The sequence below is a fragment of the Mercenaria mercenaria genome, chromosome 8 (genome assembly GCF_021730395.1).
Source record: "Mercenaria mercenaria strain notata chromosome 8, MADL_Memer_1, whole genome shotgun sequence".
NCBI classification, from domain to species: Eukaryota; Metazoa; Mollusca; class Bivalvia; order Venerida; family Veneridae; genus Mercenaria; species Mercenaria mercenaria.
Genome location: NC_069368.1, coordinates 70,619,648 through 70,634,401, shown reverse-complemented (window position 1 = coordinate 70,634,401; position 14,754 = coordinate 70,619,648). Strand labels below are relative to the sequence as shown.

The 14,754-nt window shown below is 35.8% G+C and overlaps 1 protein-coding gene across 2 annotated transcripts in view; it reads left to right on the top strand.

The window, feature by feature from the left end:
- Positions 1-13,968, top strand: part of LOC123565271 (deleted in malignant brain tumors 1 protein-like) — a 108,726-nt gene extending 94,758 nt beyond the window's left edge. For both annotated transcript variants that reach the window (XM_053550153.1, XM_053550154.1), the window contains exons 40-43: positions 766-1,113; positions 1,723-1,896; positions 7,318-7,464; positions 11,118-13,968. In XM_053550153.1, the coding sequence (XP_053406128.1) occupies positions 766-1,113; positions 1,723-1,896; positions 7,318-7,464; positions 11,118-11,554 (1,106 nt within the window). In that variant the 3' untranslated portion in view covers positions 11,555-13,968. The remainder of the gene's footprint in view (positions 1-765; positions 1,114-1,722; positions 1,897-7,317; positions 7,465-11,117) is intronic.
- The last annotated feature ends 786 nt before the right edge of the window (positions 13,969-14,754 follow it).

Sequence of the window (14,754 nt, the reverse complement as noted above, 5' to 3'; positions counted from 1 at the left end):
TGTGTGTGTAAAAATAAGCATCTACTGAAATTTCAGGTATTTGGTTTTGTAAGTAAATGCACATTGAAATTGTGTGAATAACTTGCAGTAGTCTGAATTTTGAAATCTCAGATAATTACTGAAATAAAGAATGAAATCCAACATGTACACATGGGTACAATTATGAAATTGCAAGTCCATTTCAATCCATTTTTTATTTTCAGCAGATTTCTGTTACATAAAAATGGTTGGTTAACATCTTATAATAGTTTTGATAAGATAATTACAATGAAGTTTTTGCCTTACTTTTTGACTGAGTTTACTATTGAAACTAATACAACTATCAACGATACTAATGTAGACCCAAACATTGCAAGTTAAGTTTATTTACTGATTAGTTACTCAAACAGCATTTGAAAAACTATTTCTAATGGCCGATCTAGGTAAGGGTGCATGCTTGTAGAGTAAATTAACCTTTAACCTGCTGGTGGCAAGTGATTCTGACTTTCCATGCAGGATGATCATGGTCTGCACTGGTCGCTATTCAGTCAGTAAATTTTCAGTGAACACACCTTTGAATCATAAGTGGAACTGAATGATGGACCAGTTCATTTTAGAAACTTAGCAGGGTAATAATGAAACCTCAAAATGAAACCTCAAAAAATGATAACTGGATCTCTGGCAAATCTCTGTTGTAAACAGTACTGTATGCAGCTATAAAACTGTTATCCTCTATTCTCCCTTTCTAATAGCTTTTAGTTCTTAAGTATGAGTGTATAATTTTAGGATTAGAATTCCGACTTGGAGGTGGTGAAGGCGATCGAGGCCGTGTGGAAATGAAGTATAATGGCGTATGGGGCAGTATTTGTGACTGGTTGTGGGATTCGAGGGATGCTAAAGTGTTTTGTCGGAACATAGGTTACGTAGATGGACTTGAAGTTGTCGGTGCTAGATATGGACATGTTAACGGACCACTTTGGTTTACACGTGTAAGTTGTAAAGGAGACGAACAAAGTGTATTGCAGTGTCGACATACAGGTTTTAATAGTTCAGATGAAATGGAAGGAGTTTACGCGGGACTTTGTAGGACAAGGTCACATGATGCAGCAGCTAGATGTTTTAACAGAAAATTAGGTTTGTATTCAATAGATGATTTTAAAAAATGTAGCATTAAAATTTTGAAAAGGTATTTTACTGTATTGTGACAGAATTTTTTTTTTAGGCCATAGCGGCTTGATTTGTTGCCAGATCAGAGAATATATATTATACCAGATTTCTATAGCGCCGTTTTCGTGATAAACACATTCAAAGATGCTTTACATAGTGCAAAAGCAGCCATTGAGGGTGCCAATTTCATCCTCTACTAGTACAGACACAGCCATCTGACCAGAGGGACAGAGCGTGAGAAAGTCTCCAGAACAAAGAGAGAGAAATCCTTTAGATAAGGCCTGTCCAGCTAACTTAGCCTAGCTCTTTGCTAATAGACTGTCTGGTTCTTTAACGTGCACGTTGTATAGCTCTGATACACCTGAAGCCATCTTTTCTGGGAAGAACCAGGAAACATCTAGAATCAGTAATTTGTGAACTTTTTGACATAAGAATATATCCATTTATACAGTATCAGTGTCTCCTGTAGTTCTAATCACAAAGATGTATATAATGTGATTAGTTAATATATGACTGGAATATATCATAGACTTACTTTCTCTCTTATACAGTTATGCTCTTTTATTTGCTATACAGAAATAACAGATATTCGACTGGTTAATACCCAGAATGACCCTACATATGGACGTGTGGAGGTTTATCTAGCTGGGGCGGAGCAGTGGGGAACTGTGTGCGATGATTACTGGGGAGATCTTGATGCCCAAGTTGTCTGCAGGCAGCTTGGATTTGCCGAGGGGAAGGGAGTTAAAGGTAATATTATATTGGAGGCTTATAGTTTAAATGATATGTACAGTCAAACAGCTTAGTTCAACAAAGTCCTTCATGCTGCCTTGCATCCATTGGCAGCCAAATCATGGCTTGTATTGGCATCTGCCTTATTAATTAGTTTAGCCCATCTCTGGCTGGATCACAGGAACAACAGGCAATTACACATATATAGTGCCTTTCAAGAAAGGGAATGTAGTGTATAGGCAGAGTGTCTGACTTCTGAGCCTACCACAAGTTTTGGATTTGAATCTTTATGATAGCATAATTTGACTGCAGTCTCCAAAATCCCTTCCTTGACACAAGTACCGTAAAAGCACATATTTTTGCTGGATCAAAATTTTGTGAATTTGAAATTTTGAGTATGTTTGAGAGGTTTAATATTTGCGAAATTGCAGTAATGGTATCCTACTTGAATCTGAAATATATTCATCGTGAATATTTACGCGAGGATTAATTTTCATTATTATATGTAGGGCCTCGGGAATAAGTAAAATATAAACCCTCGCGAAAATTTCTGCTTTTACTGGTCAGAAGTCAGTGATTGAGTGTTGTTAACAAAAGTTATAAAAATATTCTCTTTAATTGGTATAAAATGAGTAAGTGTTTATTTAATTAAACTAAGTAGTACCTTCTAAATTAATAGTTGAAAGTGTTTATTGCCATTGCGTCATTTATATCTGCAGTTGAATCTCCATATCTCAAATTACAAAGGATTGAGCATTTTACTTTGAGATAACCGAAATTTGACGTAGAATGGTATTTTGTGCATGTGTTTTGGGACATGACTTGAAAATGTTTTTGAGATAGCTGGAATTTTGGCTAGGCTAGTTTGAGATATTGAGTTTCAACTGTATTTGAAATATGAATGATGAGAATTGATATTGGCTTGAGTGATTATGAGCCTTCTTGCTTTGAAGATGACTTTTAAGTACTGTATTACCATGTAAAATCAACAAGCCCAAACCCTGCCATGTAAATGCCCCAACTATTTTTTACCCAAAAAATAGTTTTTAGCTCACCTGAGCACATCCCTTACAGAAGAAAAAGGCCTGCTGCGTACTCTTGCTGTGTACATACAGCGTATATGATGCGTACATGATGTGTACTGAAATCAAGGGCTTTAAATAGTACGCAGGATATACACCGCACATACACCGATAGTACGTTTGTAGTACACTTTTGACATGCAAATGAGCTCTGCCGCGTACTACTTGCTGCGTACATGCTGTGGACTACATAGTACACAGGATGTACGCTGGAGGAATTTAGTATGCGGGAAATAGTACACAGCATGTACGCGGCACATACACTTTTCACATGCAAATGAGCCTGCGGTGTACTACCCCTGCGGCGTACATGCTGTGTACTCTTGCGGCGTACATGCTGTGTACTCCTGCGGCGTACATGTGGTGTACTCCTGGCCCGAGTCCTGCGACGTACATGCTGTGTACTCCTGCTGCATACATGCTGTGTACTCTTGTGGCGAAACTGTGATAATGTAAATTTCTTACCCCACCAACTTTCGTATGCAAATGCTGATCATTTGGACAGAAAAAAACAGAAAAAAGATAAGTGACATGCATCAATAAGTATTTACCCTTACCAAAATAATGTAGATTGATGTTATCAAATAAATTAGTATGCTTTTCTTCATCTACTTTTCAATGAAATAAATCAATTTTTGTAGCATGAAATTTGGTAAACATTTGAAGAAAATGGCGTAACTGCATCAAGGGGAAACAACTTTAATGCAACTAAATATAAGTGTTATGATTTATTATAGACGATGTGTGCGCAGTATGTATTTATTTTGATTAAAATCCATCTGAGAACAATCTAGGACTGGAATTATATAAGCATTTATACACTTTTACGTCCGTAAAAAGTAGCGCACCAAAAAAATTTGGATTGATTTTTTCCAATGGGGCGAGCGCAATTAGCCAAAAACGTTCTGAAAATATAGGAGCGGCAAATCCGATGGACAACTTTTTAATTTGGTGAGGCCTTAATGAGTTAACATAATGAGCATTAAAGCCTTTATAAAACATGATAGAATGGTGTTTTGCTTAAGAGTATTCAAATAACAGTGAGAGCTATTAATTCTTCTCATTCGGGCGCTGTTGAGGCATTATCTTGGTAATTATTTCATGTATTACAAAATGTAATGCAACGAAGTTCAAATAAGGCTTTTCAATTATCCAAGTTAGAAAGCTCCAGGATTAATTCAAAATGAAAAAGAAAATATATTTTTACACTGCATGCAAGGTGCAGCTCAGAAATCACCAAGATGTAAGCTTCACAAATGAACATTGCAAATAGTTTGGCAAATTTTCATTGTTCGGAAATCAAGTTCTTGCTTCCAAAAAAAAAAAAAATGTACAAGTCCTTCCTGCATGAAGTGTACTTCAGACTTTTACCTAAACACCAAAAGAAAATTAACAAGTCCCTCCCGCGTATATGAAGTTTACTTCAGACTTTAACTTATAAAAAAAACTAAGTATAAATGCCAAAAGAAATTGTACAAGTCTTTCACGCGTGTATGAAGTGTACTGCACAAATTTCAAAGTATCTGCGGTGTACATGCAGTGTACTATTTTCTTATACAAGTCCCTCCTGCGTACATGCAGTTTACTCCTTAAATTTTCAGAGTCTTTGCTGCGTACTTGAAGTGTACTAGTGACCTCCTGCGTACATGCTGTGTACTCGTCGAAATAGTACGCGGCATGTACGCGGCATGCGGTGTATGTAAAATGTACTCCTCTAGCGTACTACTGTGTTCGCGGCATATACACAGCAAATACGCAGCATGTACGCCACAGAGGCTTGCTTCTGTAAGGGATAGTGCTCATGGTGAAGTATTGTGATCATGCTGTGTCCGTCATCCGTGCGTGTGTGTGTCAAGTCGTCTGTCATCAACAATTATGTTTAAATGACATCTTCTCCAAAACCACTCAATGGATTTTGATGAAACTTGGCCTGGATGTTGCTTGGGTGGTCCTCTACCAAAGTTATTCAAACAGTTCCGCTTGGTTGCACATAGGGGCCGCTAGAGCTAAAAATAGAAAAATCTGCAAATGACATCTCCTCCTAAACCGATGGTCAGATTTAGAAATAATTTCACACAAATAGTCCTTATGTCACAATCAACCAAATTTGTTCAAATTATACTGATTTGTCAAAAAACATGGCCGCCAAGGGGTGTTGTCACTTTTCCCTATATGTATATAGTGGAAACTTTGAAAATCTTCTTGTTTGAAACTGCTAGCACGATTTTGAAATAATTTTACACAAATGGTCCTTGTGTGGTCACTTTTTATATGCCCGTTTGAAAAACAGGATGTATTATGGGAACTCCCCTGGCGGGCGGGTGGTGTCCACAGACTTTGTCCGGAGCATATCTTCTACATGCATGGAGGGATTTTGATGAAACTTGGCACAGTTGTTCACCATCATGAGACGGAGTGTCATGCGCAAGAACCAGGTCCCTAGGTCTAAGGTCAAGGTCACACTTAGAGGTCAAAAGTCAAATTCAAGAATTACTTTGTCCGGAGCATATCTTCTTCATGCATAGAGGGATTTTGATGAAAGTTGGCACAATTGTTCATCATCATGAGACGGAGTGTCATGCGTAAGAACCAGGTCCCTGGGTCTAAGGTCAAGGTCAAACTTAGAGGTCAAAGGATACAAGAATGAAAACCTTGTCCGGAGCATTTCTTCTTCATGCATAGAGGGATTTTGATATAACTTGGCACAAATGTCACGAGACAAAGTGTCTTGCGCAAGAACCAGGTCCCTAGGTCTAAGGTCAAGGTCACACTTAGAGACCAAAGGTCAGATACAAGAATGACTGTCCAAAGCATTTCTTCTTCATGCATGGAGGGATTTTGATGTAACTTGGCACAATTATACACCATCATGAGACGAAGTGTCATTCATGCGCAGTTCCCTTCTTTAGAATTACTTCCCTTTGTTGTTACTATAAATAGCTTCTGTTGTAACTTTTTCACTACTAGTCCTAGGGTAAAATCGAGACCATTTTTCTGTTGTACAACATGCATGCTACATCCAATTTTGAGGTGTATTTTGACCAATCTCTACTTGGTAAAGATTTTTGTTTGGATTCCTTTTTTTTTTTTTTTCTTTTTTTTTAAGATTAACTTCCCTTAGTTGTTACTATAAATAACTTATATTGTAACTTTTTTATAATTTACCATAGGGAAAAACCAAGACCACTTTTCTGTGGTACAACATAGATGTTACTTTCCAATTTTAGGTGTATTTTAAGGTATCTGTATCTGGTAAGGAGTTTTTTTGTGGACTTAGAAAAACAAAAGACTTACAATGATTACTAAACAACCACAAAATTAAAATTCCATTTGCAAATACAGGTGCTAGAGTAAAGAAATTTGCTGTGACGGGTGTATATTGTGACATTCTGGCACTCTTGTTCCTATATGTATATAGTAGAAACTTAAAAAATCTTGTGTGAAACTGCTGGCCTGATTTTAAAATAATTTTACACAAATGATCCTTGTATTGCCCTCTACCAAGACTGTTCAAATTATTTTGATTTGTCCAAAAAATCGCCGCCTGGGGGCGTGGTCACTTTTCCCTATATGTATATAGTGGAAACTTTAAAAATCTTCTTGTTTGAATTTGCTAGCACGATTTTGAAATAATTTTACACAAATGGTCTTTGTGTGACCCTCTACCAAGAAACATGGCTGCCAGGGGGCATGGTCACTTTTTCCCTATATGTATATTGTAGAAACCTAGAAAATCTTCTTGTATAAAACTGTTAGCCCGATTTTAAAATAATTGTCTTTGTGTGACCTTCTACAAATAGTGTTCAAATTTTTCTAATTAGTCAAAAAGCATGGCTGCCAGAGGGCATGGTTACTTTTGATCAACAATTTCTTTAACTTTCTTTAAACAACATCTCCTCCAAAACCACTGTATGGATTTTGATGAAACTTTACACAAACGATCTCTGGGTGGCCCTTTTCAATGTTTTTCAAATGGTTCCGGTTCATTGAACATATTGGTCTTTTTGGTTAAAAATAGGTTTTCAGCTATCGGACTTTAAAAATCTTCTAGAGCTTTGATATTTGGCTTATTGCCCAAAGGTCAAAAATGGCCACGCCCCTGTGTATGACATGTACTTACTAAAGACTTATATATAAGAAACTTTGAAAATCTTTTCTCTGAATTCATAAGTAGTTGTTCAAATTATTGCCCTAGGTTCAAAAAAGTGTGTGACATGTATATAATATAGGCAAACATAGAAGAAACCTAACTCTGTACTTGTACCATTACGTTATACAAACACACTTGAAGCCTTGTACACAGGTGAGCGCTTTAGGGTCAATGACCCTCTTGTTCACTAATCTTGTTTTGTTTTAGGGGCTCAGTTTGGCAGGGGAAAAGGCCCAGTCTGGTTGGACAATCTAAGATGTATTGGTAACGAGTCAGAACTCCAGGACTGTCCACATAATAGTTACGCTGTACAGAACTGTAACCATGGAGAAGACGCTGGTGTTTATTGTACTGGTAATGCTCTTAAATTATGTCTTTGTTAACAATTCACTGGGTATTAGCAAGGTTTGTTATACCCCCAGATACAAAGTATATGGGGGGCTATATTGGAATCATAATGTCAGTTGGTGACTTCAAATCACCTACCCCTCATTGATTTGGGTTCGAGCCTTTGAATTCTTCATGTGAGGAAGTCATCCAGCTGGCTTACGGAAGGTCAGTGGTTCTACCCAGGTGCCCGCTCGTGATGAAATGATGCACGGAGGGGCACCTGGGGTCTTCCTCCACCATCAAAGCTGGAAAGTTGCCATATGACTTATAATTGTGCCGGTGCGACGTTAAACCCAACAAGATAAAATAAAAAATAAATAATGTCAGTTGGACCATCAGTCTGTTCATCCATCTTATCCACTCCATGTCTTCTTAATCTCTGTGAAGATTTTCATAAAACTAGAAACAGTTCAAGGTCACATTTAAAGGTCAAAGGTCAAATAGGTCACTTTGTATTTGTTCCATATTGTCTAAACTGAAGATTTTTATAAAAGTCAATGGTAAACCTCACCAAGACAAAATGCAGTCTGCAATGCAGGTCACTAGATCCAAGGTCAAGGTCACACTTGAAGGTCAAAGTTCATGACCACATCAATTCACTCTCCCTGAATCAAAGCAGGATCTGGGGGTAGTAATCCCGTTTGATATGTCTAGTTGGATTAAAAGAGGTTAAAAACTGGGTTAAAAAAGAATTTGTAACAGTATACATTAAAAGTAATACTGTATTTCTTAATGGATGTAATCAGTTTTCCTACAAACTACACTGATTTATTTCTATAGAGTATATTTGCTTTCAAACCATGAGCTTTCTTTGCATTTGGTACTAACTGACCTTTGTTCAAATAATCAGAACCGGCCTCTGTGGCTGAGTGGTTAAATTCCCTACATTAGAGTCACTTGCCTCTCATCCATTGTGTTCAAAACTTCACCTAGGGTGTAGAATTTTTTCATGTGAGGAAACCTTCCATCTGGCTAACAGAAGGTCAGTGGTTCTAGCCAGGTTCCCCCTTGTGTCTGTAATAATTCCTGGAGGAGGGAGGTGGAGGGGCTGCTGGGGTCTTCCTACACCATCGAAAGCTGGAAAGTCAACATATGATTTATAATTGTGGCGGTGTGCTGTTAAATTCAGCAAACAAACAAAAATCCTAGACCTTGTTATGACTTCTTTTGATACTCTGCGTCTCTAATTTCAAGGAACCAAGCATGTTACTTCAAGACTTATGCAATATTACTTTGTCCTCAGCCTTATGCAGAAGTAAACATGATATATATTTTTTACGAACATTTAGAGAGTACTAATTCATTTGAAACACATTTTGTTTAAGAAATAATATATCCCAAACAGTGATTTGTCATTGAATAAAATCATTGTTTGGAGTTTAGATGCGAAGGAATTATATCACGAGGGTGCAGCCCGAGTGATATAATCATATGCATCTAACGACAAACAATGATTTTATTCATGAGCAAATCACTGTTTGAGATATATTATTTCGATTCTAATACATTATCAATGATTATTATGTACGTCCTTGATGATATCCATCAAATATGTGTCTGATTTCTGTTGATCTCTTTCCCAGCACGCCGCTATGCCCTCTAACGTTATGACATAATAATTGTGACGTCAGAAAAATGAATTGTGAATAATGACACACAGTTTTCAGCATTCTTTGTATGAGCAAAACAATTCGGGTCGTGTTAGAATATTAGTTGTATTTGTTATATATTTGCATTGCTTAATCACACCTTTGTGTAGGGAACACCCTTTTTAGCTCACCTATCACATAGTGACAAGGTGAGCTTTTGTGATCAACCTTCATCCGTCGTCAGTCCGTCCGTCCGTCTGTCAACAATTTCTTGTCTGCACGATAGTGGTTTCATTTATGATTTTATTTTAACCAAACTTGCATACAACTTGTATCACCATAAGATCTCGGTTCCTTTCTTGAACTGGCCAGATCCCATTATGGGTTCCAGAGTTATGGCCCCTGAAAGGGCCAAAATTAGCTATTTTGACCTTGTCTGCACAATAGCAGCTTAATTTATGATTTGATTTTTACCAAACTGGCACACGACTTGTATCACCATAAGATCTTGGTTCCTTTCTTGAACTGGCCAGATTCCTTTATGGGTTCCAGAGTTATGGCCCCTGAAAGGGCCAGAATTAGCTATTTTGACCTTGTCTGCACAATAGCAGCTTCATTTATGATTTTATTTTAACCAAACTTGCACACAACTTGTATTACCATAAGATCTTGGTTCCTTTCTTAAACTGGCAAGATTCCATTATGGGTTCCAGAGTTATGGCCCCTGAAAGAGCCAGAATTAGCTATTTTGACCTTGTCTGCACAATAGCAGCTTCATTTATGATTTGAATTTAATCAAACTTGCACAAAACTTGTGTCACCATAAGATCTCATTTCCTTTCTTGAACCAGCCAGATCCCATAATGGGTTCCAGAGTTATGGCCCCTGAAAGGGCCAAAATAAGCTATTATGACCTTGTCTGCACAATAGCAGCTTCATCTATGATTTGATTTTAAGCAAACTTGCACACAACTTGTATCCCCACAAGATCTTGGTTCCTTTCTTGAGCTGGCCAGATTCCTTCATGGATTCCAGAGTTATGGCCCCTTAAAGGTCCAAAATTGGCTATTTTGGCTTTTGCAGCCATATAGAGACTTCATTTATGGTTTTATTTGATACAAACTTCCAAAATATCTTCAACAACAATAAATCTTGGATTCATGAGAAATCAGATCCAATCGTAGGTTCCAGAGTTATTTTATATCTGATTACCTCCCCTGATTGTAATCAAAATGGATTTATATCAGTAAGTCCTTATAGGACTTATTTGAAATTTCATTATTGTCATTAGTTGGACTGAGTCAATCAGGGTAGATAACTATGGACTGATTTTATGTCAAATTACCTCCCTTTATTTCAAATTAAAATGGGTATATCTCCGTAACTAATGAAGGTACTGATCTGAAATTTCATTTATGTCAACAGATTTATTTGGCAGATCCTTCTTTTGTTCACTTACAATAATTTTCTTTTTTATTTCTTCCCTTTTACATTACTATAAATAGCTTATCTTTAGTAACTTTTTTATTATTGGCCGTAGGGAAAAACTGAGACCACTTTTCTGTGGTACAACATGGATGGTACCTCCAATTTTTAGGTGTATTTTGACATATCTGTACCTTTTAAGAATTTTTATTTTCTTTTTGGTTAAATTTCTTCCCTTTGTTGTTCCTGTCCTTTGGACTTAGATATTTTTTCTGAGGACCTTCTTGTCCTCAAGTGCAATGATAACAGGTGAGCGATATAGGGCTGTCATGGCCCTCTTGTTAATTCAACACACCCAAAATGAATACTTACGACTTTGACATACGGGACATCAAATTCACTTCAAGACAACAGCTGTGTCTGAATTGACATAAGCAGAGTTAAAGTACATACACTATGAAGGAATTTTTACAGGACTTGAAAATTTCTTCAAGACTGTCTAAATTTTGTGCTAAACACTGGCTTGAGATTCTGAGTTTGAACTGTATTTTTTATGTAAATGTTACATTACCTGTGAGTAATTGATTGCATAAATTATTTCAGGTACGCGGACTACACCATCACCGGAACCGGATGAACAGAAAGCTAAAATGTTACCAACGGTTTTACAGGGCAGTAACACTATAGTCATTGCTGTGACTGTTCCAATTATTGTGATACTCGTTGTAATAATAGCCCTTGGTGTTTATATACTTTATCGCCGATCACGGCCTCATGGCGAGATTAAAAAGGTTTTAGTGCACAATGACATGAATGATCCAAATCCATCTGCCTCCCAACCTGCAGCAGACGGTCGAGTTACGCTTTCAAAATTAAAGGCTCATTTTTCGAAGTCGAAATTGAACGACAATGAAGATGAGTCTGAGCAACAACCAGCTGCTGGCGTAACAAATCCGGTGTACCAAGACGACAGAAACCGAGGAATCATAATGGAGGAAGCAGCTATTCAGCAACCACATTCAAATGGATATGATATCTAAATCATTGTTTCTATAGACTATATATATTTTGTGATGCTTGACCGTTCTTTAAGAATGAAATTCAAACGCTTTTTATTTTTTATGCTTGTGTTATTCTCCTGGGAAACAAGGCTTGAAACACATTAGAATTACTGGAAAACAAGGCTTAATGAAAGAATTCTTAGGAATATTTTTTATAGCTCTTTAGTATAGGGATTTCATCTCTTAAATGAATTAAAAACAGTTTGTCACAAAACTTTTTTTTAAATACTTGTAAACTATTCAGGTAGTTCTGCACATTTGATAAAATGGAAGTAATGGCATAATGTCATTTATCTGGATAATGTGGAATAACATCTGGACCCGGCATCCGGAAATGAAAATCATTTTATGAATATCAGGGTCCATTTCTACCTTGCAGAAAACGTTTTGACCCAAATGTGCAGAACTACCTTAACAGCAACAATCTGTTTCCTTTTCCCTTTAGTAAGCCTTTTTTTCCAAAAGAATAACACATTTTGTATGTTTGCAGTTGTTTCTTATTTACTGAACTGCTTATGTCAGATTTAGAGTATGTTCATAACTAGCAGTTATTTGCTCATAGCTTAAAAAAACTTGAAGATATCTTTGAAGGAAAGATGAGCATTTTATAGTTAATTATATTCAGTGAAAAAAGTGGAAATTTAGGAGAAAGTTTATGAGTTCTAGGATCACCTGTTAATCTAAAATTGACTAAGTCAGTCACATTTGAGCAACATTTTATGACATTTTTTCAGTTTGCATATATTTTGTTAGAGATTTATTTAAGGAACAGAACATTACATAGAATTAGATCCCTTCTCGAAATATATATTTTATTACTTTTCATGAAATTTTGTAATTACCACCTTTTAATGTAAAGTATTTATAAAGATGGACTATTTATTTAGATTTTAATATGATTTCTAGTTTTACATTAATTTTGCATTTGATAGATATTGGGATGTTTAAACTACCTGAAACAAAACAAGTTTTAAAACAGCATGTATCTTTGCAAATCATCTATTTTCAATCTAACTTGACTGCAAAACTGACATAGGCAAAGGGAGGTAATAGTAATTTTATGAACTTGCATTAATTTTGCATTTCTAATGAATTTTGGCAAAATATATACTTGTCAATGCAAATATGTGACAAACTTGATACAATAGTGCTTATATTCATATTATTCCTCATGCAAAATATGTTTATTAAATATGCTAAAATAATGCTAATGTTGGACAACCAGAATAGAAAAATCAAATTCTAAAAATACTTCCACTGAAAATTTAACATGTTCTAAAAAATCAGTGAACACAAATAAGTGTAAATAATTAGTTTGTAAAGTTTTGAACAGATTCAGGAGTTGACAAAAATCTGATTAACCACCTTTAAAATGCTAAATTCACCTATTGCTGTATCAATAATAGATCAGCATTATATTGTAAACTTTGCACCAGTGTGTCTTCTACAGCTACAAACAGCTCTGCAAAATTACAGCAAAGTAGATATGTTATACGAAAGTTATGGCAGTTTGACCAGATTCCATACTTTTAAACATTTATGAATACAAAACCTGGCTGGAAAAATGTGCCAACAAAGTTTGATCATTTTCAGATAAAATACAATAGAGTATCTTGTTTACATTAAAATACATTGGCTGCAGCAACTGACAGCTTGTGTTAAATTCTGCAGAAATTGATAAAAAAAAGCATCTACAAAAGCTTTCCATTTTTACATTCATATTTTCTTTTTTATAAGAAGGTTTTGTGTTACAGAGTGACACTCTTAGGAAATTAAGGTTCACTGGAGGGGTGTACAGCTCTGGTTAATGTCTTTGCTATAAAAATTATCTGCTGTTGAATTCATATTCTGATATGCTTGTTTCTGTTAAAACACGCTTACGCTAAAATGATGTCACGTTAATGTGCGACGTCGTCAATGTTTTTGTTGCGACCAAGGAAGAGCGCTACTATATTTTATCTGCTGTTTTAGATTAAGGGCATATTAGAGTCAAAATAATGTTAAGCAAAATCGTGTTTTACCTAAATTAATACACTCAAAATCGGTTATACATCGCCAGAATAATTCACTCGGGCTATGCCCTCTTGAAATTATTCCACGGACCTATAACCGCTTTCGGTGTATTAATAACATTAAAACATGGGTTTTCTATACATTATTTTTCATTAGTAGGTCTTGTTTAGATTTAATTATACAACAACAGGATTTGTGTTCCATAAGACTTATTTCATCATTGTATTACTAGTGGGACCCTGTGTATAAAATTTCATACCATATTTCTTGTTTAGTGCACGAAAACATTTTTTTCAACACTACTTTTATTATAACCAGTACTATACTACTGTGAAATTGCTTAATATGTATTTTACTGCAAATAAATATTTTGTCTCATATGTGTTTGCTGTAATGTTCAGTTATTATAGTTCTAATTTGTCATCTAGAATGATATCGTATCCAGGATTTTACCCAACATTTGTTCCCTAGTAAACAGCCAGAGTGTCCCATGATATTTGATATCATTTTTATGCTCCCTAAAGGGCGAGCATATAGTTGCTGCTTTGTCCGTCCGTCACACTTTTGTCCGGAGTATAACTTGAAAGTATTAATGGCATTTGATCACAACTTCACATAATCATAGAGGCCATTGAGACAAAGTGCAGTGTCAAAAAGTCATAACTCTACCGTACCTAGTTTTTGAATTATCTCCCTTTATAATACAAAATAGGGCTTGTCCGGAGCATTACTTGAAAAGTATTAATGGCATTTCATTAAAACTTCACAAAATGGTAGAGGCCATTGATGGGAAGTGCAATGTCAAAGAACCACAACTGTATCTTACCTAGTTTTTGAATTATCTCCCTTTATTATACAAAACAAGAGTGCCAGAATGTCACAATATACGCCCGTCACAGCAAATTTATTTACTCTAGCACCTGTATTTGCAGATGTAATTTTAATTTTGTGGTTGTTTAGTAATCATTGTAATTCTTTTGTTTTTCTAAGTCCACAAAAAAACTCCTTACCAGGTAGAGATACCTTAAAATACACCTAAAATTAGAAAGTAACAACTATGTTGTACCACAGAAAAGTGGTCTTGGTTTTTCCCTATGGTCAATTATAAAAAAGTTACAATATAAGTTATTTATTGTAACAACTAAGGGAAGTTTATCTTTAAAAAA